Raw genomic sequence first — 25623 nt, 5'->3', positions numbered from 1 at the left:
AACCACACCCACAACAGCGTGAAGACAAGTTCGGTTCGAGCTCTGAGTAGAGCCAATCCTCCTGACGTCACGAAGATTGTGCTGGCCTACAAGTCTACGCAATCACATGGGTTCAAATCATTCACGAAACATTTTACACATTAAGTCAACGTAGTACGCAAGGAAGCGATATACCCTGCTCAGAGAGTTACGGAATTCTTATTTTTGAATTAAAGGGATTTGACATAATTCCTCATAATAATGAACTGTGAAGAGAAAAACGATGGAGGGGTTATTATATAAATGGACTAATTATCTTAGTGGTATGTATACTTTTCTTATTATTTCAAGACTACAAATCAGTGTATGAAAAGAGGCTTTTGTTATTTGTTCCTACTGAGTAAATGTATTTTTTGTGTAGGTTATGCTATTGCTACAAGAGGTTTAATTAAGATGGGACAGGGCCTCGAACTACAGTATATTTCTACTAGTGAAGGATAATATTATGTGTTTATTCGTTGACGAGGGGGGTTGTTAATATATGTTACTGAAAAATGCAATATTTACTTAACCACCGCAATCGCTTTGTTTCCGATGGCGTTCAGTTAAACCATGTGAAGGTGAAGATCTAGCACCAAACACGCCTAACCCTTTCCTTAGTGTTGCAGCACAGGTCAGTATACAGACAGACATGTTTTCCTTTTATAATTTGGAATGTGTATTTCTTGCCATTTTTGCCTGGCCATATTTTCATCACTGAAGCAGCATTGATTTAATTTCTCAACGTTGAGGAAAACTAGAACGATTCTGATATGGAGAACGCCTTATGATATAACACGTGTTGTTTTATAGTCTTGAGAAATAATTACTCCAGCTGCTACTGTATGTGCGTGATATGTACAGTAAATGCTCTCAAAGGTGAGACTGAACTCCTCATCAAACTGTTAAACGAGTCAAGATCTCTGTTCACTTGATAATGTGAATCTGGAGATAAAACTTTTGAGTTTCTACCAACTGTACAAGCACTAGTCCAGTAAGAATTCTTTAAATAAAATGGCTCCTTGTTCAGTAGTGTTTATAATAATACTAATAGCACTTAGTCCTACAGCGCAGCCTTGTCAATACATGGAAGGAAGATGCCAGGTAGTCCACTGGATCATAATATAGTGGCTATCAAAACTATTGACCCCTCTGTTGGACATTTTTATATTTTTTGTGTTAAAATATGGAATCATAATGTTTTAATTGGGATTTTTTTTTGCCATTGATTGACACAAAAACTCTATAATGTCAAAAGGAAAACAACATTTTACAGATCCTCCCAAATAATAAATATGGAACAGAAAATAACTGATTGCTTAAGTAATCACCCCCTTTGCTATGACACAGCTAAATAGGATCTGGTGCAACCGGTTGTCATTATAAGTAATGTAATTAGTTGAATGGAATCCAACTGTGTGCATTTTCAGCTATTGTATAGCGCCCCTGGAGCAGTTGGGGTTAAGGGCCTTGCTCAGGAGCCCAATGGAGTAGGATTCCTCTGCCGGCTGCAGGATTTAAACCGGCAACCTTCCAGCCACAGGTGCAGATCCTTAGCCACAGTGCCACCGCTCCGCTCCACCAAAACAATTAAGGTGTTTCACATGAGTTCAGACTAAATACACCTATCTATGGGAGTTCTCACAGTTGATTAGTACAACACCCCAAAAAAACTACATAATAAAAATAAAGGAACGTTCAAAGAAAATCCTGAATAGGGTTATTCAGAAGTACTAATCAGGGAATGGGAATAAGAACATTTCCTAGGCATTGAATATCCCCCAATTTATTGCTGAAAAAAAAATCATATCAAATCTCACTTCAGTTGCCAGAATATATGTTGGAGACTCCAAGACTAAGTGAAAGAAGGTTCTTTGGTCTGATTAGACCAAAATGGACTGTTCAGGCCTCAATGCTAAGCCCTATGTTTGGTGTAAGTGTAATGCTGCACATCGTCTTGATAACACAGTCCCAGGCATGAAGCATAGTGGTGGCAGCATTTTGCTATGGGGATGCTTTGCTGCATCAGAGCCAGGGCCAATTGTGCAGATAGAAGGCAAAATTGATGCAGCAAGTACAGATAAATCCTTGAGGAAAATCTGCTGCAGTCTACAAGAGACCTGGGATTTGGGATACAACTGATTTTCTGGTAGGTCAATAACACAAAACATAAAGCCAAAGCAACACTTAAGTGGCTTGAAAACAAAAAAGTCAGTGTTGTGGAGTGGTCCAGTCAAAGCCCAGACCTCAATCCAGTCGAGAATCTGTGGCAAGAGTTGAAAATTGTTGTTCACCAATGGTCCCCATCTACATGTAACTTCAGGGAGCTTGAGCAACTCTGCAAAGAAGAATGGGCAAAACTGTAGCATCCAGATGTGCAAAGCTAGGAGAGATTTATCCAAGAAAACTCATGGCTGTAGTTTTTGCCATCAGTGCCTCTACCAAATAGTGACTCAAGATGGGTAAATACTTATATAATTATTTATGTTCTCTTTTATATTTATAATTAATATTGGAAGATTTTTAGAAATTTGTTTTCACTTTACGATTATAGAGAGTTTTGTGTTGATCATTGATAAAAATTCAAACTTAAATATATTATGATTCCATAGTGTAATTAAAATATGAAAAAGTCCAAAGGGGTGAATAGTTTTGACAGCCACTGTACACAGAATCTAATTTGGTTTATTTTTTTTCTCTCTAGGCTGGCAGCCACGCTGGTTTGTACTGGAGGGGGGAACTTTATCATATTATGACTCACAAGAAGATGCCTGGAAAGGATGTAAAGGCAGCATTACAATCTCTGTTTGCGAAATACAAGGTATGATATTACAGGTTAACATGCCAGTATTTATAAAATTATAAACAATTGAGGTTAAAAAGTCCACATTTTAAATGAAGTACTGTACAGCCTTCTCTTTATCTACCAATTAATAGTTAAAAAAATTGGTCTAGTGGTGAAACGTAGATTCTCAATTCTTTCAGCAAGCTAAGAACAAGGAGGGGTATGAGATAAATGTACCACTAGTGAGCTGTACAGACAAAGTAGTTCAATATTAACGTTTTAAATACTACAGACATACAGTTTTAGGCAAAAGTTTGGGCACCCCTGGCCGTATTACATTTTTGGTTTATTTTCTAAGTAAAGAGAAGTTAACACAACCTCTGTAGCTAACAAACTTAAACTTGACATATTTCTACAAATATTAATGCACAGTTACTGTTTATTTGCTAAATTTAACAGATTGAAATAAATAAAACATTAAATGTGGCATGTGAAAAAGTTCCAGTTGATTCACTTATTGTTATTTAGTGTTATTTTTATGTAAGGTCTCAGAACTTAATTGACTCATTAGGCCTTAATCTAAGTCAGATGAGAATTCCAGAGCTTAACAAATTCTCTTTACTCATCGAACCTGTCAGGGTGTTGTGCTTACACTCAACAACCATGGGCCCCTCTAAGCAGCTGACTGAGGATCAGAAAATAAAGATGATTGACTAATACAAAGCAGGGGAAGGCTATAAAAAGATATAGAAACGCTTCCTGCTTGCAATTTCCACTGACTGAAATGTCATTAAGGGGAAGTTAAGGGGAACTGTTTAAGTCAAGACTGTTACGCCACGCCCCTGGAGGACTCGTCATTCCACCTCACATTCCAGCACGGTTCCCAATTAGCCCATTTACCCCTGCCTATTTAATGCTGCTTCACACTCTCCCCTCTGCTCAGTATTAGATTTTCCTGGTTAGAGCTACATCGATTTCTCGCAATTTATTACTTCTTGGTTTTTGGCTTCCTGACCCTGGTTTGTTCTCCGACTACGTCTCCTTGTTTTATTTTGGTACTTTGGTTATCATTCCGGTTTTGACTCTCGGCTTCCTCATGGCTTACAGCTCTGCTTCTGATTTTGTACTTTTGCTTACCCTTTTGTTTACCCTCGGCTTTCGACCTTGGACTGTTAAATTGACTACGCCTCAGGGGTTCGTCCTGGTTTTTCTGCATAGGGTCCTCATTAATATTCCCTGACAAAGACAAGATCTGAAAAAACAAGAAAAATCTCTGCAAAACCCCCATACCACTGCAAAGGTGTCCTGCAGGAAGGTTAAGCTGGCACAAGAGTAGTGGTGCACCAGTCAACTGCGCAGCATTGCTTGCACAAACATGATGTGCATGGAAGAGCCATCAGAAGGAAGCCTTACCTGCGATCCCATCACAAAAGTCAACATTTGAAGTATGTAACACAACACTTAGATAAGCCAGAGGTGTTTTAGAACCAAGTGCGGTGGTCTGGTGAAGTAAACATTGAACTCTTTGGTTGCAATCACAAAGGTACGTTTGGAGAATAAAAGGAGAAGTATTTGAAGCATGGGGGTGGATCTATTACACTTTGGGGTTGTGTGGCAGCCAGTGGCACTGGAAATAAATAGAATATTTCCAGTAAAATAAATAGAATATTTCCAGTGCCACTGGCTGCCACACAACCCCAAAGCGTAATAGATCCACCCCCATGCTTAACAGTTGGCAAGGTGTTCTTTTTTTCAAATGCTTCTCCTTTTATTCTCCAAACGTACCTTTGTGATTGCAACCAAAGAGTTCAATGTTTATTTCATCAGACCACCGCACTTGGTTCTAAAACACCTCTGGCTTATCTAAGTGTTGTGTTACATACTTCAAATGTTGACTTTTGTGATGGGATCGCAAGTAAGGCTTCCTTCTGATGGCTCTTCCAAATATTTGCCCAAGTATTTGCATAAAACTGTATCTCTTTTGCCATTTGTGAAGCTGCTCCCTTATTATGGAACATTATTAAACCTAAATTTAAGCATTACCTTGGTGAGTGACTTATACCTTTTGTAAGAAAGTTTAATATAATGCTTTACAGAACTCTTACTGTACAAATGAAAACCTTTGTTTAATGGAGAAGTAGAAATACAGTATCTGCTTTCCTGTGTTGGTGGTGTATTGCCATTAGTGTAACTGTAATGCTTGCTTTCTTAGATTTATTTACAGTTTGAAGTGTCTGAGTCAATCTGTCCTAAGTTCTGTGTTGTGTTGATACAGGTTTTGTGTTTCTTTCACTTTACAGTTCACTCCACAGATATAACGCGAATGGACCTGATAATCCCAGGAGAGCAGTATTTCTACTTGAAGTCTATAAATGCTGCAGAGAGGCAAAAATGGCTAGTTGCTCTGGGCACCACCAAGGCATGCCTTACAGATAATAGGACAAAAAAAGAAAAGGGTGAGTTTCTCAGTTATAATTGTATTTCCACATGGTTTCTGTTTGTTTCTGGTTTGTGTTTCACTTCTCATTCTGAAAATTCTGACAAAGGGTTTAGTTTTGTGATGCCCTTGATCAAGTCCATTCACAGTCTTTTCTTTTGAAAATGAAAAGGGGTTTAATTCATTCAACCTGTCAGTGTTGAACATCCCCATAAGCCCTGGAATGTATGTGAGGTGATTTCAGACATTAATATATTTTCTATAATTTGGAAACCAAAATTGTATTTGGTATCAGTCAATCATCCAAAAGACTTCCAACCATTGAGGAACTGACAGGGTGTGGAAAAACATAACACCTGATTACAACTAATCTGCAACCATACTGCTTTCTGCTCTCATTGAAACCTGGCAAGCTGACAGCAAAATGATGTGACTGGCACCACTGTTGTCTAAGCTCCAGGACTTAAACTTTTGTCAGTGGTGTCAAGTTAATATAAAGCCCATATGTAAAAACAGAAACGAGATCTTCTGACTAAAGCTATCTGTTATTCCATCTCATCAAACTGAGTTTCTCACCGTAGAGAAATGGTTATCAAAAGAATGTTGCACTTCTGTTAAATCATCAAAGTTCTGTGTCTTGTCGTTCATATTGTACATTTTGTACACTATTAATTTAAAGAATACAGATAGGCATTATTTTAAATTTGATAATGATATAGCCCTAGTCAGGGCAGCATGGTGGCATAGTGGTTAGCATTCCAGCACTGGGGACCTGGGTTCAATTCCGTATTTGGGGTACTATCTGCATGGAAATCCAGGGTAATCCCCGTACCCCAACCCACAGTAATAAATGCTTAGACATTAGAGGTTGTCAGTGATTACAGGCATTTTCTTAGGAAGTTCAGCTTCTTTATGGTAGGCATGCTTTAGTAAATTAATTTAAATTTACCATTACTAAATTTAATGGTGTGTTACCATCCTTAATAGGTCATTTCTTAGTGTGACTGCTCATTTTAATTGTGTGGCTTTTTCTGTAGGCTTGCACATATTCTTAAGTTAACCAAGTTTGCATTACTTTAGATAGTGTGATACAAAATATTACTACATTATTTGTTATAGGAACTAAATAAATGGTTCAAAAGAGAAATGCAGAAGCAAGTTGAACCACAGTGTTTTGAGTTCTTAAGCTTCAGACATTTTTCTTTATGGAACTTAATTGGAATGGCATTGGGAAGGAGTACTGCTTTAATGGTTGAAATGATTTTGAATATTATAGACTTGCTAAATGTAACTTTTTGTTTCCTCAGAGCTACATGAAAACACAGAAGTTTTAAAAACAAAGATGTCTGAATTGAGATTGTACTGTGACCTTCTTCTTCAGCAAGTAAATAAAATCAAAGAGAGCTCTGCAGCTGGAGCAGTCAACATTGCCACTGAGGTAAACTGTGTGTCAGCAAAAGGTTCAGATTCAGTAATATCAAACATACTATAATGTATATTTTAAAAGCAATACACAACAGAAACAGGAAGATGTTTTAGATTTCATTACAGCCTGTGTTTGTATTCAAAAAGGAGCCAGATAATCTTGACATGGGAGCCTTGGTGAAGTCCACCTGTAGCACCTTTCTGAAGACGCTTGAGGAGTGTATGCAGATCGCCAACAGGACCTTCAGTGCAGAGCTGCTGCACCAGACACCCCCTGGATCGCCCCATATGGCAGCCATCAAAGCCAACAGGGTGAGCTAACCTTGGTGGTTTTTCACAGCTGCACAGATGTGTCTTATTAAAGATATATAAAGAAAATAATTATTTTATTTTTTGTTTTACACTCAGTTTATAGATTAACTGTATTGCTAAAATATATTTATACTTAGATGAGTAGTGTAAAACATTAGAAATAATTATTCCCCAGATAACGTTAGATCTTTGTTTGTCTCTAGATCTGTCCCCCATTATAGGATCAGTTGTTCTTTCTTTAATTTATTGACTCACCGAATAATATTATTACACAGTCTGTTGTATCAGTGGTGCATGTACCCGAGTAAGATAAAGATTTTTATCGCCAGCAGCCATATCACCCTGCAACTCACAACTGGCAACCCACTGAAGCTAAGCAGGTGTGAGCCTGGTCAGTACCTGGATGGGAGACCTCCTGGGAAAAACTAAGGTTGCTGCTGGAAGAGGTGTTAGTGGGGCCAGCAGGGTGCGCTCACCCTGCAGTCCATGTGGGTCCTAATGCCCCAGTATAGTGATGGGGACACTATACTGTAAAACAGGCGCCGTCCTTCGGATGAGACGTAAAACCAAGGTCCTGACTCTCTGTGGTCATTAAAAATCCCAGGGCGTTTCTCGAAAAGAGTAGGGGTGTAACCCTGGCGTCCTGGCCAAATTTCCCGTTGGCCCTTACCAATCATGGCCTCCTAATAATCCCCCTCTATGAATTGGCTACATTACTCTGCTCTCCTCCCCACTGATAGCTGATGTGTGGTGAGCGTTCTGGCGCACTATGGATGCCGTCGCATCATCCAGGTGGATGCTGCACATTGGTGGTGGTGGAGGGGAGTCCCCATTACCTGTAAAGCGCTTTGAGTGGAGTGTCCAGAAAAGCGCTATATAAGTGTAAGCAATTATTATTATTATTATTATTATTTCCCTCACTGGATCAATAAAGTATCTATAAAGGCTTTGGTGTGCTGCCTTTATTAATAATTAATACAAGAGGTAAAATAGAAGGCACCTAATACCTAATTGAGAATCTCAAGTGGCGAAAGCCCTCTCATATTAATTCCTCCTCCTGTGGGAGGTGACTCTGGGGGAAAGGGGGATTCCATGACACAGAAGAGACCTTCCCCTATTAGTTTATGTGGATTTGGACCCCAGGGATCTCTTTGCATGGCCATGGCTTCTGAAGGTCGAAACAAATGAATTCAGAGAAGGTGTGGTTTAATATGGAATAAAAAAATAAATAACCAAGAAAATTAAAAAATAAACAGCTATCTTTGAGGAAACCTATTATTTTCATGTCGTAGTACTTTGGGCGCAAAATCAATGAAGAAAGAGAAAAAATGTAACCAAACATGAATACAATTATTATGTGCTTAAACTTGCATAGCTGTTTGTGGGCAGTTGAGAAAGGTGTAATGAAGAATGTTCTCTGAATGTAATGTGCATTATTCCAGTGAAGTAAGCACTCCACTTTAGGTTAATGAGAAAAGTAAGTCTTCATTTTGTTTTCAGACAGTAATTAAAGAAGAATCTAAAGGAACTGTGGTGTGCAGTCTCTTCTCACTTTTTTCCTTTGGTAATGAACTTCAATGGAACATTAAACAATCATTCAGAAATCAAAATGTGAAATTGAATATTTTCCTTTCAGTTTAAAAAAACAGTGCTGTGCTGAATCTGAACAGTTTTAAAAAAAAGTGCAGAAGACATAACCTTATAAACATCCAGGATGTGAAGTAATTAATTTCTAGTTACCTGGTTATTAGCAATTTAAATTCATTTTTTAATGGATGCATTGAAAAACAGTCTTTCCTGTCTCTTATAGATGAAACCTCTCAATTCATCCAGTCACCCATCTGGAATTACAGAAAAGTAAGGTGTTTTACACATTTCTTTGAGTTGGAATTTACTTGGTAATTTACGGTTCCTTTTGTTTATCCATAACAACAAATGCCTGAAGAAAAGTTTGTTTACATGGATAGTATAAACAGGTACAGGTTTTCTTGTGGGAATTTCATGGAAAATAAAAATGAGTTATTCAAGTTAGAGCATAAAAATTCAGTCATTTCTTTCTTTTTACTAGGAAAAAAGAATTGAATAACAACCGCAAGGCAGCACCTGAAAAATCAAGAGCTCCAGGACAAGGGAAAAATATATTTGTTGAGATATCAGAGCACCATGACTCAGGCATTGCAGAAGACTCACAAAACCAGTTAACAAGTATGCATTCTTTATCCTGTGGTGTCAATCACAGTATTGAATCATGCTTATTTAAAAAATATGCACCAAAAGAGAAATTAAAAAAGCTCATTTCCAATTTTGAACTGAAACACACCTTCATTAAATACTCTCATTTGAATCACACAATGGCAGTGCCTCTTTTTATATTTTTTGTATTATTTTTTTACATTCCAGTTTCAGAACTCTTTAGATGCAAAAAATAGATTTAAACTGGGTTTTCTGATTTCTTATAACTCTGTGTTTCTGTTATCTTTTGGCTATTGAAAGGCAGCTGCATGATGGAGGGGGATCATACAGATAATGAAGAGTTTGAGGATGCCCCCTGTGAGGGCAGTGCAGAGAGCAAGGGAGCAGATGGACCCGGAGAGGAAAGTGAACAGGTGCAGAGAGAGACCTGTTTGGAGCAGGAAGGTGGCCTCCCTCCTCTGCAGGAAAAACAGGAAGAGCCAAAAGTTGACACATTTTTTAGTACCATGAATCACAGGTATGCAGGTTCCCTATTGTAAAGAGTTGTTCAGAGTACAATACTGCACAACCAACAATTGGAATGGTTTTCAGCTTTTTTCCAGGGCTTTTAAAAGAAATAAATTTGCTGCGTTATATATTAAATGCACTGTATAATCCTATTCAGGAAATCAGTTGCACTTGTAACACATACTGTACATCTTCAATATAGTATTAAACTATTCAGTAAAAAAATGTCTGACTTTGAGATTAGTCAGTATGTCCATACTAAGTGGTGATATTTCCTTTTGTTAGCTATTGAGTGGCAAAGTGTTTAAATTAATCTCACAACTGTATTAATTAATCCAGTGGAAAGAGATCCAATACAGATGCAATACAATATCAATAATATAGATGCAACAGTGTTTACAAATACAAAATGTGTTTTATTTGTATGTGGATAATAGGAATATATTTATTGAATAGTTTGTTTTCTTCACTGTTAATTAGAGAAGTCATGTCTGAACATTTCATTTTATCTGATTTTAATTAGCATTGTGACGCACTCTTCACTTCATTATAATATGACAGGTAATTAAGAGTGATACAGAGTTTATTCTGGTGTGTATTTGCACTTGCATGAATCTTTACACGTGTGGATTTTGTACTTAGTTATTTTTTATTCAGAACTGGTGTGATCAAATGCAATAGGTTTTATAGGAATGTTTTTTTTTTTTATTTTCCTTGTTAAATACCCAGTGAAATGTTTTCTGTGATTATTTTGCTCTTTGATTGTGATTTTGGGGTTCACACCAGCTACAGATTCCAACAAGTGCTTCTAGCTTCTAAAGCTAATTGCTACACAATATTTCAAATGCAGCAATTAGTGTTACACCACAATTTAAACAATTGGTACAGCAGTACACATTTAACTTGGTGCAGCACTGGATATTTTTCTTACATTGTGTTATAAGCTTTTGGACTGGAGGAGATAATTATAGAGATTTAACAACAGGGAAGCTCACACAAGATTGTAAGAATACAAGGCAGGAAAATGCAAGTGATGAAAAATTTTGAATCAGGATTTTTCAAATATTGTGTGAAAAGCTAACGTTAACAAAGTCTAGAATATTTTCAACTGGTGATTTTTTGTTAATTTAATATGCTGTACATAAACATTACCATTAAAATGAAGTAAAGGTGATAAAATAAGACTGGTGATCTTCATTGCTATGTTTATAACCATACAATTTTAAATATTAAAAATGTTTTGCATGGGTACTGATGTTTTCATTCTGTAATTGTAGTTCATGGCTCATTTACATATGAATATAGGGATAAGATAGCCATTTCACTCATTTGAATGATTTTGTCTAAATATTTTTTAATTTTAGATTTAGTGATATTACATTGGAAGAGGACAATGGTATTCCAACAGAACCCTTTTTGGAATCTTGCTATGCAATAGTTCCTGTATTAGGTAAGATCCTTATATAAATGTCATCACAAAGCTTTTACATGCAATGGGTGTTTATTATTTGAGTATATAAGTGGTAAGCATTTGAAAGGGCAAAACTTTTAGAATATTTTCTTTTAATCTTGATATCAAAATATATGCTAATTTGACTCTAACTGACATGAACTACAGGACTACTAATTTGACTTTGACTACATTAACAGAGCTACAAAATTGTGCTAACACTTTAATATAACAAACAACAGTTTTTATTACATTAAAATAAGGTTATTTTGTGTGTACCAGTATCCAATGTGTCCTTACTTGTGTTTAAATGCAATATTACAAATACTCCAATTTTTTCATTTTAATTAGCTACAAAAAATGTTGGTAAAACTATTCATATGGAAATGACAGTATATCAGGTTTTCCATTGCGTGACTCTCGAGCCTTGACCACCACATTTCTGATAATACTCTACATAAGACATTCAAAAATGAAAATACTTTTAAAGTATTTCTGGTGGAGTATCACATCACACATATTGGCATAAATGGGTATGAAGTATAATAAGGTGTGAATAATGTAGGAAGAAACTCTTACTCTTACTCTCTTAACTAAAAGTTATTTAAATTCCTTGTGCATTCTGCACTAAACAGTTGCTTTACTTCTGATTCTGACAGGACTGCACTTTCACATTGTAAACATACTGAACCATTGCAAACTGCTTGTCTATTTTGTCTATACTGTATGTTTTTAATAAATACTTCTATATATAACTTCCAGGTATGAGTATGATTTTTAATAAGTGGTATTAAAGATTGCAGGGTAAAAGCTTTCTCTTTCTCTCCAGGTCAGTTTTACTTATTTAGCTGACAATATTTTGTAATAAATTCTGATATGGGGAAAAGATTGTCTGATATTATATGAAAAATATTGACAAGACAACTCAGAATCCTTTTGAAAAATCACATTAGTCAAGTTTTGTCACAAGAAGGCTGAGCATTTGAAATGAATTAAAAGACTATAGAATACTCTACAATATTGCTATATAAAGTGTCACTTTTGTTTTTTTTAATTATTTTGAAAACCAAAATTGACTTTTGACTTTCTTTCCTTAGATAAGCTGGGGCCCACTGTATTTGCTCCCGTTAAAATAGATTTTGTAGGCAATATTAAGGTACGTACATAATGTAATTTTTGCCTTAAAAGTTATTTAACCAAGGCAAAAGAGGTTTAATGTGATATTTTGATTCAACTGTTGTTATAGTTTTTAGTATGTGTGATTCAAATTTTGGATGGCACAATGGTTAGCATTATTTCCCTATAGCACTTGGGCCTGGGTTCAGTTCCTGGGGTACTGTGTGTTGTATGTTCTTCCCATGCTTGCGTGGGTTTCCTGCCACAGTCCAAAGAAATACTGATGGTTTAATTGGCTTCTGGGAAAACTGGCCCTGGTGAGAGTGTGTATGCTTCTGCCTGTCTACCGCGATGGATTGGCATCCTGTCCAGTCTGCATCCTGTATCCTAGTGCATTAAGTGGTTAAAAATAGAATAAAAATTAAATACAGTTATACAATTTTAGAAGCTGTCATTTCTAGCACAGCCACAAGATGGTATTACTGGACTCTAAATGCTACACTGAGAACATGCTAAACAGCCTGAAACTCAATATACCAATATATAGGTAGACAAGAGATTTAGAGTCATGTACAGTATTCCAGTAGAGGGTACAAAAATCACTAGTATTAAAAATCATTATAGTAGCTCTTTGGCACCCAGAGGTTGCTATTTTCTCTGTTCATTCAATATGTGTGTTAATGCACACATTATGCATTTTCTGCTTTTGAAGCTGGGGAATTGAGATGATAATAATAATGGTAAAGAATTTATTCTGTTAAGGCGCAACTGTATTACACATGTAGTGCAAACAATTTATCTCCTCACAAAAACACAAACAATTTTTTTTAAAAAGAAGTCAAAGCTTTTAAAATGTTTACTAATTAATTTCCTTTCTGAAATAGACTATAAGGAAAAAATATAATTTTGAATGTTAAGAATATAAACCAATTATATTTAAACTAATTATACTTGCTGTTAAATATGTAGCACCTTTGCTACCAACATATCAAAATGATATTTAAAGTGGAAGATGCTGTTAAGCTACAGTAGTATACCTCTCCTATGAGTAACTTTATTTTTTCTGTGCAGTCAAAAATGTGCAGTCAAAATGTGAAATGTTATTTTTTAAAAATTTATTTTACATTGGTGAGATGAGGAATAAAAATGTGAAATGAGTCAATTTAATTAAAAATGCATTTGTAATCTGTGATTGTTTCTACAAAATACCATTGTCAATTGGACCCCATGTGAAATCAGTTCTTATTGTAGTGTGTCACCTTTCTAAACTTTCTGTAGGAAGCAAGCAGTTTGTCACTAGTGCCAAAGGTGCATTACTTAAATATTTCTGTAAAAAATGGAAGATTCTACTTTTAAAGTTTCAGAGCTTTTGTAGCTAATTTTATAAAAATGACAGATATAGTACTGTATAAATTCATCATCATCACCATCTTAACCTCTCTGAAGCGCCTCTTTATAAAGTGAAACATTTTATGTACTTTATAACTCATATCATGGGATTTCCTCTGTGGTAATACCACTTCTTAATACTTGGCTGTTTGGTTTTCCTACAGAAAATTAATCAGAAGTACATAACTGACCCACAGAGGTTCACAACCCTGCAGAAGATTGTGCTGTACGAAGTGGATACAAATGTTGCACAGGTTAGAAATTCTGCAACAGAAGCCCTTCTCTGGTTAAAAAGGTAATGTGAGAATTTTCTAATTATTATTTGATTAATATTATTTTATGCTATTTCAGGTGTTCTGGTAGTGTACTGTGACAAAGTATTTGGAAGTTAGATAGGATCGAGCAGTAACTCCTTTTTAATAAGGAGCTCCTCACTGTGTTTTTAAACTGTTTGCTTTGATTTATCTATAAAAATGTAAAAATGTGTATATACTGGTTGTAAATGTAAAGGTTATTGTTTAGAATTTCAATTACAAATGATTTAATAAATAATAAGATTTTTTATTATTTTAATTCTAAAGGCTGGGAAGCATGGTTGCACAGAGGTTAACATTGCTGCATCACGGTGCTGGAGCCCTGAGTTTAATTCCTGAGATGCTATCTGAATGGAATTTTCATGTTCTCTCAGTGTTCACCTGGCTTTGCTCTGGGTACCTCATTTCAACCCACAGTCCACAGACGTGCTGCTAGGTTAATTGGCTTCTGAAACAATTGGACCAAGTGTAAGAGTGTGCATGTTTGTGGACTAGTCTCCTGTCTGGGGAGTATTCCATACTGTATGTGCCAAATGCTTCCTGGGAGATCATGGGCCACCATGACCCTAAATTGAAAAAGTGATTATTGAAAGTAATGTGATAATATAAAAAATATCTTATAATTTTCCTCCAGAGGCTTGAAATTCCTGAAAGAGTTCTTATCAGAAGTGAACAGAGGAGAGAAAGATATTCATACTGCACTCAGTAAGTATCCAGTATCTGAATTTGGCATATTAATTATTGCTTGATAAATAGCAACTAATAGCAATTTATTTTCTGATATTAAGGAGAGTTCATAAGAATGCTATGTTAAAAAACAGATTATAATGAGAAGAAAAGTCACTATTTCTAAAGAATCACTCCTGAAACTGGTAAAACTGTTGATATTGACATATTGATATAGACAAAATATTGAAGTTTAGATTTTTTTCCTTTTCAGTATCTAGAAATAAAGCAATCATGAAACATTCAACCACACTTAATTTCATTATACTGTATTAATGTCCATATATCTAAAGTGGGTTGAGGTTAATTTAGACTACAGTGTTGTATGATGTTTTGTTATTCTAATTAATAAAATCCAATTAACTTAATTTTGGAAACAATACAGTGCTTTTTATGAATATGTTACTGTACTAAAAGTAATCAGTGAAAACTGCATCTGTGTTTCAACTACTTTTTTCACCTTAAATTTGCCAAATTTCCTCTTACCTTCTCAGTGGTTAATTGTAATAACGTAATAAATCTTCTGTATATGTAATATTTTTAATTACAAACACCTTTAAATTGTTCTTGGGCATTCACAATATTATAGTTTATGGCAGAAATGAAACTAGTTAATGACAAATCTTGTTCATAATTATGACAAACCTACCTCGTATAGGTAGTGTGTGAGGCTTGAGAAAATGTATCTCTCACCAATTCACCAAGCTCTTCACCAATTAAGTCAATTGGTGAATCCATCACATATGAACCTATATATGAACCTATATAGAAACAGGTGAACTTTACAAGGCAAGTCAGCAGAAATGATCCTCTGCTGATTGATTGCTGCAGACCTGCCAAATTACTGCTCACCCATAGTGAGAGACACAATCTGCCTCACAAATGGCAGGTTGAATAATAAGAGTCCCTAGGCCTTCCTCCCAAGTCAACCATTCTCCAGCTGAAGGCTGGGGTCTACAAATCCCTGGAGACTTTAGAGAGAGTAGTGTCATTATCATCCTATTGACACTCTCTCCCCCACCTGCTTCTTTCTGTAGTGAAAGCCGTGTCTTCACCCCAGCAACACTCTCCATGACGAGGGCTGCCATGTCAACCTGGTGATTCTGTCTCCATCATCTGCTAATTGCTGTGGCAAGGTGGTGGTGTCCCAGTGATGCTCTTTTACTAGGATAATGGGGTCATTTTCCTGGCAACACCCTACCCATCTGTCTTTGTTGGTGCTGTGGAAACACCAACCTCCCTTGCTTGCACTGATGCAAGAAACCATCATCTTCCTTTTGCGTTGGAGATTCCTTCCAGAATGGTAGCTGCAGCCTGTTGTCCTCTGGCACCTGGAGCTTGATCTCTCACCTTTTGGGATGCAGGCAACAGCATTTCCTCCAATTTCTCCTTTGGAGACAGAGCTCACAGCAGCCTGTGTTCCAGGAGTGAACAGTGCCACTCCCACCATCTGTTCACAGGCCTGACCACAATCATTGGAGTGTGTGAAGGAGAACACAAGGCCCCTCTGACTGGGCTTGTGTCAGGGTTGCAGGTGATCTCAGGCTTCCCAAAGGGTACATCAGCCCTTTTCTCAAGAAGAGTTTGCAAGTTCCGACATCCTTTTGGCCATGGCACATCAAGATCTTTGGGCCACTTAAGTCTTCAGAAAGATCTGATGGTCTTCTGCTAAGATTTTTATCTCAGCCAGAGCACTTCAATAGTACTCACACTCTGCCTTTAAAATTATCTGAGCCTCTTCTTTTAACTTCTCCCTAAAGCCAAGTGTTTCTGTGGTTTCTGGCTGAGAATATCTAGTACTTTCCCCAAACTCCTTTGAGAGGAAAACAACTGAAGGGTTTTCCTCATTTTGGTCTGTCACTAAGTCAGTATCTGCCTAATGACCTCCATTGCGGCCTGAACTGTTTAGCTTCTCCATATTCTTCACATCAAGGCTTTTGATCTCCAAGTTACTCTTTTACTTGGATAATCTGTTTTGTAGCAGGGTTTGCAGAATGGTTATTTGGACCTATTTGTCCTTCACTTCCATCTCTGAACTTACCATCATTGAGTGGAGCCTCCTTGGCTTTTTCCAGCTCTGTCTGGAGCCTGCGGCTACTTCTCAGAAATTGATTCAACTCACTGCCCATTTCCTTCAATTGACTTTGGAGTGAGTCTTCATGCTTAGCCTGACTGGTCAGCAGCTGGCTGACTTACATCTCATACCACCAAAGTGGCCTCCAGACTCATTTTCTACTGTTCATTAATATAGATTGAGCCTCCCTCCTTTCTCCTGAACTCAAAGAACAGCTTTGTGCACTCCTGCAGCAGGCTTTCCAAGCCCTTCTGGAGACTAGAATGGCATTGTTTGGACTTCTCGAACTCATTGCTCACCTTTCAGTTGTTTCTGGTGAGCAAGATCATTCTCATTCCTACTAGGCTGCAGCTGACTGATCTGACTGATCCAGGGTCTGTTCTTGTTCTGTAGCCTGCTAGACCCCACTCTGCCTCTTCAGCTCAGAGATCAACATGGTACACTCCTGGAGCAGTTTTTTCTACTGTGCACCTTACTGGCTCTGTCGTGGCCAGCGTCACAGCTTTTTTCCTAACCTATACCTTGGCCTCTACTTTGTCATTCCCAGGAAAGGAATTGTGAAAGGGTGTACTTCCTGTAGAGCATGCTGCTGGTCTTACACCTAAGAGATATGCCCTGGTAAACAGCTTTAGAGGCCTAGTTGAGTGGTTCTGGCAGCTGGAGCACATAGGGGCTTGTGTAGTTGTGTATATCCTGGGCCCCTGCTCTGGTCCTATCCCTTCAGTTTCCCCTTTTTGGATGTTTTATCGAGTTGATCTTTTCTCTCCTGGGATTAAAGCACAATGGGGTGATTGTATTACTTTTAGATTTTTTTCCATGTAATAAAAAACAATTCTGGCAAGAGAATAGAAACATTGAAGCACCTGGGTTCTGTCTAATGGTGAGGTGATTCTCATGATAGTAAATGAATAAGTGTATTGTAGCTTTTCTTGATATCAGCTCTGAATGAGACAAAAACCAATTCAAATTATACTGTGCCTGAACTAATTTTGAAAAAAAAAATGGAATTAGCTCTTTTATTTTTAATTTCAAGAGCTGAAAACATTCCATTTTTCAGCCATAGCCAGTTAAGGCTAAAAGCATTTAACCTTTTCTTTCATTACATTTAAATTATTTTTAGAATGGGAACAGCTCTTTGTCCTTTTACAAACTGTCTAAATTACATTACTGTTCATTATATTCTACTGTTCATTCTGTGTTGCTCAGAACTGAGTAGCCTGTTTAAGATCACAGTGTACTCACTACTCTATGTAAGTCACAGCACAGATTCACCATAACCTGTCTAGATTTGTGTTCCATACTATTAAATAAATACCAGGCTATCCTTATTACTACTGTATATTTGTTTCTTCACAATGCATAGCTTATGAGAGTAATTAATAATTCACAACATAGTAAAATTGAGAAACTGTACAATTATTCTTTCCACTGTTCAAGTGAACTGAAATTTAATATGAACAAAACACAAACTTTACATTGCAGACTTTTATGTCATTGTAATTTATACTATTCATGTTCTTGTCCAGGTTGTATTAGTATTAGTATACTAGAGAGAATTTGTTTTTTCTTTTTAGATTACATCTCTATATGCCAACATGGGATATTAACTTTTTCAAAGTTTTAAACAAAGCTGTTCTCAATAATATAATTGGTGTAATTGAATACTGTTCATACAGTATAAATTACTTATGTTCTTACATTAAGCAATTCAGAGGCATCATCTCTTGGTGTACAGTAGTAATTCATACTGACATTATGGAAATCAACTTAGAAATAGAAATTTAAGAGAAATGCACTGACAGTAATGCAGATAACACAATAAATTAGTATTTAGTAATAGCAGTATTTTTTTCAGTACCTCCAAGTTATGTATTGCTTTATATCAAAGTTTCGGAAAAGTCCAGACAAATGAGTTCTTCTGTGTTTCTGCTGACCCTGAACTTTTGCTACTGTTATAAATATCAAAGACAAATTCTGAAAATCAGTTACATTTCCTTTTCAGATAATGCATATGGTAAAACACTACGACAGTACCATGGATGGGTTGTAAGAGGAGTCTTTGCTGTAAGTTTATTTCTTTATACATTTTTAATTTATTCATAGTTAAATTCCTAGATTCATGGTTATCCTAATACACCCCTGGGCAAACTACAGCCAGTTTTAACCGGCCCTTGAGGTAAAAAATAAATCGGTCAATATTCGCCATTTTCCACCTTTTCGGTGCAATTTTTTCTTGCATTTCATTATTCTTTCATTCTTTCATTATTCCACAAGATGGCGCACAAACCGCAAAATCAGTTTGATTCGCTGGAGAATCAGTGTGTTGGAGCAATCTTTCCCCGATTCCCCTTAAAAGTCAGGAATCCGGCTCAGAAGTTCAAAGTAGTTTTTATTTCATGCGCATAGGGCGAAACACACAGTGATGCTCGGTGTATTTTTCTCAAAGTAATTAACCAGAACAGTACAAATATTTTTTCTGTTATCTATGACACTTTCCTGTGCTTACGAGATTAGCAGTGTTCCAAAATCACACAGAACCTCTTACCTCCCTATTCGCTAAAGATAACTTCTTTTGATACAATTGGTTACTTAGGTTCCTAGCTTGCATCCCTATACAATGGTATAGAGTTACATAGTAGCCCTTGTGCCCTATCCAGTTCAAACTAGTTCTAAATGTCCACGTTGAAAAATATTGCATCCTCTGCAAGAAAAGTGTGTACAAAATTCACAGAGACTCTGTCAACAATTGGGTGCATCATACTGCCAGGAAATCTGCATCAAAATGAGCAGATTGAAGAAGCGGAAAGTTGACAGTGAATGCAGAGTGTTCAACAAAGAATGGACTGCAAAATACTTTTTCACAGAGGTTGGAACAAAGGCTATATGTTTAATTTAAAAGAAAAATGTCCCAGTGTTCAAAGAATACAATCTCTACCAAACATGCTAACTATGCTAGCAATCTGTCATGCGAGGAGTAGGCTAATAGAGCTTCTAAACTAGCCGCTAGTTTACAGGCTCACCAAAATGTATTTTTCCACCCTTCTACCATCCAAGAGGTCAGCACCAAGGCAAGCTACCTGCCTGCATATAAAATTGCTAAACACAGCAAGCCATTCTCTGAAGGGTAGTTTTTGAAGGAGTGTATGATAGAAACCACCGATATTCTTTGTCAAGAGAGCAAGAGCAAATTTGAGAAAATAAGTTTAGTACGCAGAACCTGTTGGGTCGACGTAATCGGTGAAGACTTGGCTTGTGAGTTGACCACGAAAATGGAGAACTTCAAGATTTATTCAGTTGCATTGGTTGAAAGGACTGATATAAAGGACACTGCACAGCTTCTAATTTTTGTAGAAGCTACCGTGGAGCAAATTACTAAATTTTACCACAGACGGATCTCTGAATATAACCGGAAAAAATGCTGGACTACTGAAGAGAATACAGGACTAAGTGAAAGGAAATGATCCTGAGGTGGACGTAATATTTCTCCACTGCATCATTTTGTAAATGGAAAAAAAAATGTTTTGGGCCTCGAACATGTCATGAAAGCTGTTGTGAAACTTGTGAACTTCGTATGTCCGAGGGGACTTAATCATCATCAGTTCATTCACTTTCTTGAAGATATTGGCTCAGATAATGACTTACTCTATCATTCAAATGTTCGTTGGCTCAGTTTGGGAAAAGTATTCAAGTGAGTGTGAGAGAGGAGACCAACTCCTTTTTGGAGAACATTGGGAAAGCTGCCGATTTTCTTAAACTCAGAGATTCAGACGAGCTCTGCGACTTTGCATTAGTTGTGGACATTTTTGCTCACTTGAATGAGCTTAACGTGAAACTGTAAGGAAAAGGTGACTTTGATCCAGAACTGTATTAGAATGTGAATGCATTCAGAGTTAAGTTCACCTTCAAAACAGATGATCAGCCACTCGTTCGCACATTTCCCCACTCTTGGGACACTAGACGTGTCACGCGCTCAAGCACTAAGGTTCAACGAGTCCCTCACAGACTTGCATGGAGAATTTAATTGTCGATTTGCTGACTTTGATAAAATTGAGAGGTCTCAAACGATGGTGTCATGTGCTCTGACTTTCAACTACGAGACAGCATCACACTGATTGCAGCTGGAACTGATCGATCTGCAGAGTGACATAACTCTGAAAGAAAAGTTTCATTCTGTAAAGCTGAAAGAATTCTATGCATCACTTAACGAGGCCAAGTTTACCCATATTCAACAAGCAGCACAAAAAATACCGGTGTTATTCAGATCTACTTACATGTGTGAGAAAACATTCAGCTTGATGAACATCAACAAATCACACCACAGATCACAGCTGAGTGACCACCACTTGAGCTGTGTATTACGGATTGCCACAACACAACTATCAATGGATTTTGATGCTCTTGCAAAAAGAAGTGATCAGCTGCACAGCTCTCATAATCAAGAAGCCTTTTGGATGAGGGTATTTCTCTCAGGTTTTTGTTAACATTGAACTAATAAGCCTATAATGGGTTTTAAACTTACATAGGGCATAGGATATCTGTAACAACAGCCTTAAGTGGCTTTCTGTACAGTTTCAAAATATAATGTGGCCCTTGGACCTTTTTTGCCATAATACCCTTTTTAATAACCATTTTCAATTAATTTATTATAAGGAATTTAACATAAATGTAAAGCTACAGTTTAAAAAAGCTTTGAACTGTTTTTTAATTTAACGGGTTTTAGAACAAAGATCTTCAGCCTGTGTTGAACATCACCTACTATTTAGTGCCATTACTAGTTATGTTTGTAATGAGAAAAATACATAATCAAAATATTTTAAGTGAATGTGAAATAAAACAATAAATGTGAATGTGAAATAAAACAATTACTACAGAATACACTCAGTGACCAGTTTATTATGTATGCTTGCCCTTCCCATGTAATTGACTGCTCAATCAGTAAAAGCATCATACTGTATGTGCAGACAATGCTATTTAAAGCAGGTAGGCATGTACCTATGCACTGTGTGTGCATGTGCAATTCACAGGAAGACAAAAGATGTAAGATTTAAAAGAATGTAGCGTAGTAGTGCCAGGTGCACTGACATGAGTGTATCCGGAACAGCAACCATGCCAGTGTAGTACTATCGTGCATGAAAATGGGGGTGTATTGAGAATGGGCCTCCTGTGCTATGAAGAATGCAAAAGGAGTTCAAGAAACTACACGGTAACCAGGCCTGTTTGACAGCCATGTCTGGCCCACTGTATATGAAACTTAAAAGTGCATAGATTGCAGTACTGAAGTGTACAGATACTGTATTAATGTCTGAAATATCTGGAGTGTTTTGTAATATTTACCCCCACCTGTGTCTTTTTTTTATCCTATGGGCCTGTTTTTCCTCTAGCTTGCACTGAGAGCTGCTCCATCCTATGAGGGCTTTGCAGCAGCCTTGGTCTCTATTGAAGGAGATGAACTGAAGAAGGGGTTTCCCGAGGGGATGCACAGGGACCTTGATGTCTATTTGCCAGCTATGGAGAACCAGTTAGCCATCTTGGATGCTATGTATGATGAATACAGTCTGGATTCAGATGAGATTGTATGATGATAGTAGACAAAATACAGAAACTGGACTTCAGGGATAAGAGCTAAACCATTTTCAGGAGGTGTTGTTTTGTTTTTGGCTTTTCTTTATTAGTTTTATTTCTAAGTAGTATACATTAAACAGTTCCTATTTTGAAGAGCAAGAGCAAGAGAAAGAGAAAGTGGTCCTGATCACATATGTGTAGCTAGCTATTTATCACCTGAACAAATTCATCCCAATGTTTATTCTACTGAAGTCACTGAAGGTAAGAATAATATCCACTGACTGGAACATTGCTAATGTAGTGTACACCTATCTCTAAAAAGGGTGACAAAATCAGAACAAGTGATTATTCTTACAATTCACTTTCATTTTAGTTCCTGGAAACTATGATTACAATAAAACTAAAATACAGGATCTTTTGAATTGGGATAAAATTCTAGAGTCCAGTTCGCATGGAGTATTTTTTTAACTGTTGAGAGTTCCTTGAACACAAAACAGCAGTAATGTATTTTAACCAGAACACACACACAGCATGTAATATGATATATTGGGTTTCAACAGAAGACTGTTGAAAGGTCCTCATAAAAGATTAATAATTAAATTACTACATGTCAGGCAGTAAGCATTCATGGTAATGTGCGGATTGTGAATAAGTAAACTGAGAAGAAAAGCATGAACTCTAGAGAGAGTACAGATGAGTGGCACAAATTACATATTACATCATTACGGGGTACAGTACAGTAATTAGTTTTGTATCATCGGGATCTTTATTTGGGCTACTGTTCTATTTCAGAATCCATGATCTAGACTCTGTTATACAGTAGTTAGTAAACTAAGCAGGTTTACCTATGACATTGACATTACCAAACACATTAGAAGTTGCAAAGGAAATTACACCAAAACAAAATGACAAACTGGGCAAATCAATGGCATACTGTATGAAATTAAAAGTTGACAAACACAGGGTGTTACATGTAGGTAGCAAAAACATACTTAGAAAAAACAGCATAAAGAAGCCATTTCTTTAAAAGTCTTAAGTGATTGTGTTGATATGTAATTTCAATTTTCTAGACAATGTGAGTAAACATTTGAAAAACTAAGAATGTTAGTACATGCAGTATAAGTAGTGATTAATAAAGGAATGACAATGGTAAAATGGGCTAATAAAACCTAATTTAGGATATTGTGTATAGTGTTGTTCCCCCAAAAAATAACTGGGAACAAATAAGTTCAGAAGAAATAACTACAAATTAAAATAATTTAATCTTATTGTCTTGGTTAGAGAGGACTACAAAGGGATCTGATACAAGATTTCAGTGTCCTCAAAGGCAACAACAAGGTTAAAAGACCATGTGTTGCAAATTTGTTGTGGAACAAGCTACCCAGCCGTGTTGTAGTAGCTGAAGGCTAGATTATCTAATAGTATCCATACAACAAAGATGGGCTGTATGGCCTCCTCTCATTTCTTATAATTTATGTTTTTATTCTCAGCGAACTATGAGTTGTGAAGTATTTAGGAAACTAAAAGAATCCAAGTTTAGTAAAATACTGATGTAGCTATTTAGCTTCAGAACTGAAATATGTTCACCTAATCTTAAGACTATTACTATGATTGTTCTGTCAATGTTGTATCCAGTAGTTTCTTTTTTACAGTTTTTGATTTTTTACTGAAACTGTTTATCGGACAAAAAAAGATCTTGTCTCTGGCATGACAAAAGCATGAAAACCTCAGAATGGTTAAGAAATTTTTCAAATGTCTAGCAATATGTAGATATTTCATGTATTTATATAAGGGAGCTAAACACAAAAACATGCATTTTAATAGAAACATTGTACTAAGAAAAGTATATTATTTATTAAATTGTTTACATGCAAAAAAACCTATTTGGATTTTTTTATTTAGAATTTCATTGTAGTCTAGTTTTAAAATAGATATGGTAAGTAATAATAAAGAAACATATTGTAAATAAAATATTGAATGACTTAAAAAAACACACAAATTTTAACTACACAAACTACAGCCCATTGAAAAATGTCAGAATGTTTGTGCTAAATAAACATTGACATTACATGGTTTTATATTTAAATCCTATGGCTGAGTATACAAACTGAATCTGTGAAATGAATCAGGTTTGCAGGTTTTACTACTCTGGCAAGGCTAGTAACAAAAATGAGAAATCAGGAAGGTCACTGCTTTAGTGAGCTGGTGCAGTCAAAACAATCTCCAGCTAGTTAATGTGATAGTAGTGTAATGAGGAATTACTGTAAATATTTTTGTAATATTTACTTGAAAGTGTCAGGAAACCAGCTGCATTTTGTGATAACATTTGGCAGAAAAGCAGTTTTTCACACCATCAGCAAATTAATTTAGAGTAACTCAAGCATGCATAGAAGAAAACTTAAGACAAAGATTTCTTACAACTTCATTATCCTGGACATTTTTGACCTTGTTTGGTATCATAATAATTGCTTACACTTATATAGTGCTTTTCTGGACACTTCACTCAAAACACTTTACAGGTAATGGGGACTCCCCTCCACCACCACCAATGTGCAGCTCCACCTGGATGATGAAATGGCAGCCATAGTGGGCCAGTACACTCACCACATACCAGCTATCATCGGAGAGGAGAACAAAGTGATGAAGCCAATTCATAGATGGGGATTATTAGAAGGCCATTAGTAAAGGTCAATGGGAAATGTGGCTGGGGTGCCAGCATAACAGAAGAAATGCCCCTTGGGATTTTTAATGACCACAGAGAGTCAGGATGTCAGTCATCCAAAGGATGACGCTTTTTTACAATATAGTGTCCATATTGCTACTGGCCCCACTAACTCCACGTCCAGCAGAGGCCAAGTTCCAGATGGCTTTAGTTTAGATTTAAAGAGAGTCAAAGGGTTTGTCTCTCAAAGGGTTGAAGGGAGGGCATTCCATAACAGTGGACCAGTAACATAACCGAAAGTCTGAGATTTAGTGCTACTGTAGTACAGCAAAGGACAGCCTCAACTGAACAGAGTCTTCGGGAGGTAGTTTAAATATGATGAATACAGATTTTCCCAGTGCCAAATAAATCAAATATAACATTTTTAAATAATTACAGGTCAGTAACTCTCACATCAGCCATTTTGAAGGAATTCAAGCTGCTAATAGGTAAGTGTTCGTCCAACATCTAGCTGGACATGCATTAATTTTCATACAGGGTTAACGGATCTGTTGAGAACGAAGTCTCTCTGTGCCTCCACACCACTTTACAGCACTTTGTATGCACAGGTCTTGTTCATAGACTGCAGCTCACCCTTTAATACTTCTTTATAC

The 25623-nt window shown here is 36.6% G+C and overlaps 1 protein-coding gene across 2 annotated transcripts; it reads left to right on the top strand.

The window, feature by feature from the left end:
- Positions 1–87: 87 nt before the first annotated feature.
- Positions 88–24187, top strand: plekha8 (pleckstrin homology domain containing, family A (phosphoinositide binding specific) member 8). Of its 2 annotated transcripts, XM_015357539.2 has the most exons (15): positions 89–302; positions 585–652; positions 2723–2839; positions 5104–5259; positions 6548–6678; positions 6813–6977; positions 8788–8834; positions 9046–9182; positions 9471–9687; positions 11042–11127; positions 12225–12283; positions 13797–13927; positions 14581–14651; positions 18749–18810; positions 22128–24187. In XM_015357539.2, the coding sequence occupies exons 4-15, from the start codon at positions 5127–5129 to the stop codon at positions 22323–22325; spliced, it is 1437 nt and encodes a 478-aa protein (XP_015213025.2). In that variant the 5' UTR covers positions 89–302; positions 585–652; positions 2723–2839; positions 5104–5126; the 3' UTR covers positions 22326–24187. The 2 variants fall into 2 exon arrangements, with proteins under 2 accessions (XP_015213024.2, XP_015213025.2); XM_015357538.2 differs by lacking the exon at positions 585–652 and having other exon boundaries at positions 88–302.
- The last annotated feature ends 1436 nt before the right edge of the window (positions 24188–25623 follow it).

This window comes from Lepisosteus oculatus, chromosome 10 (genome assembly GCF_040954835.1).
Source record: "Lepisosteus oculatus isolate fLepOcu1 chromosome 10, fLepOcu1.hap2, whole genome shotgun sequence".
Classification (NCBI taxonomy): Eukaryota; Metazoa; Chordata; class Actinopteri; order Semionotiformes; family Lepisosteidae; genus Lepisosteus; species Lepisosteus oculatus.
This window is presented reverse-complemented; position numbering and strand designations above follow the sequence as displayed.

Coding starts and splice junctions, on each gene's coding strand:
- plekha8 (XM_015357538.2), top strand. CDS start 263: ATGGAGGGGTTATTATATAAATGGACTAATTATCTTAGTG. Junction 8,835..9,045: donor CCATCTGGAATTACAGAAAA/GTAAGGTGTTTT, acceptor TCTTTTTACTAG/GAAAAAAGAATTGAATAACA. Junction 9,688..11,041: donor TTTAGTACCATGAATCACAG/GTATGCAGGTTC, acceptor TTTTAATTTTAG/ATTTAGTGATATTACATTGG.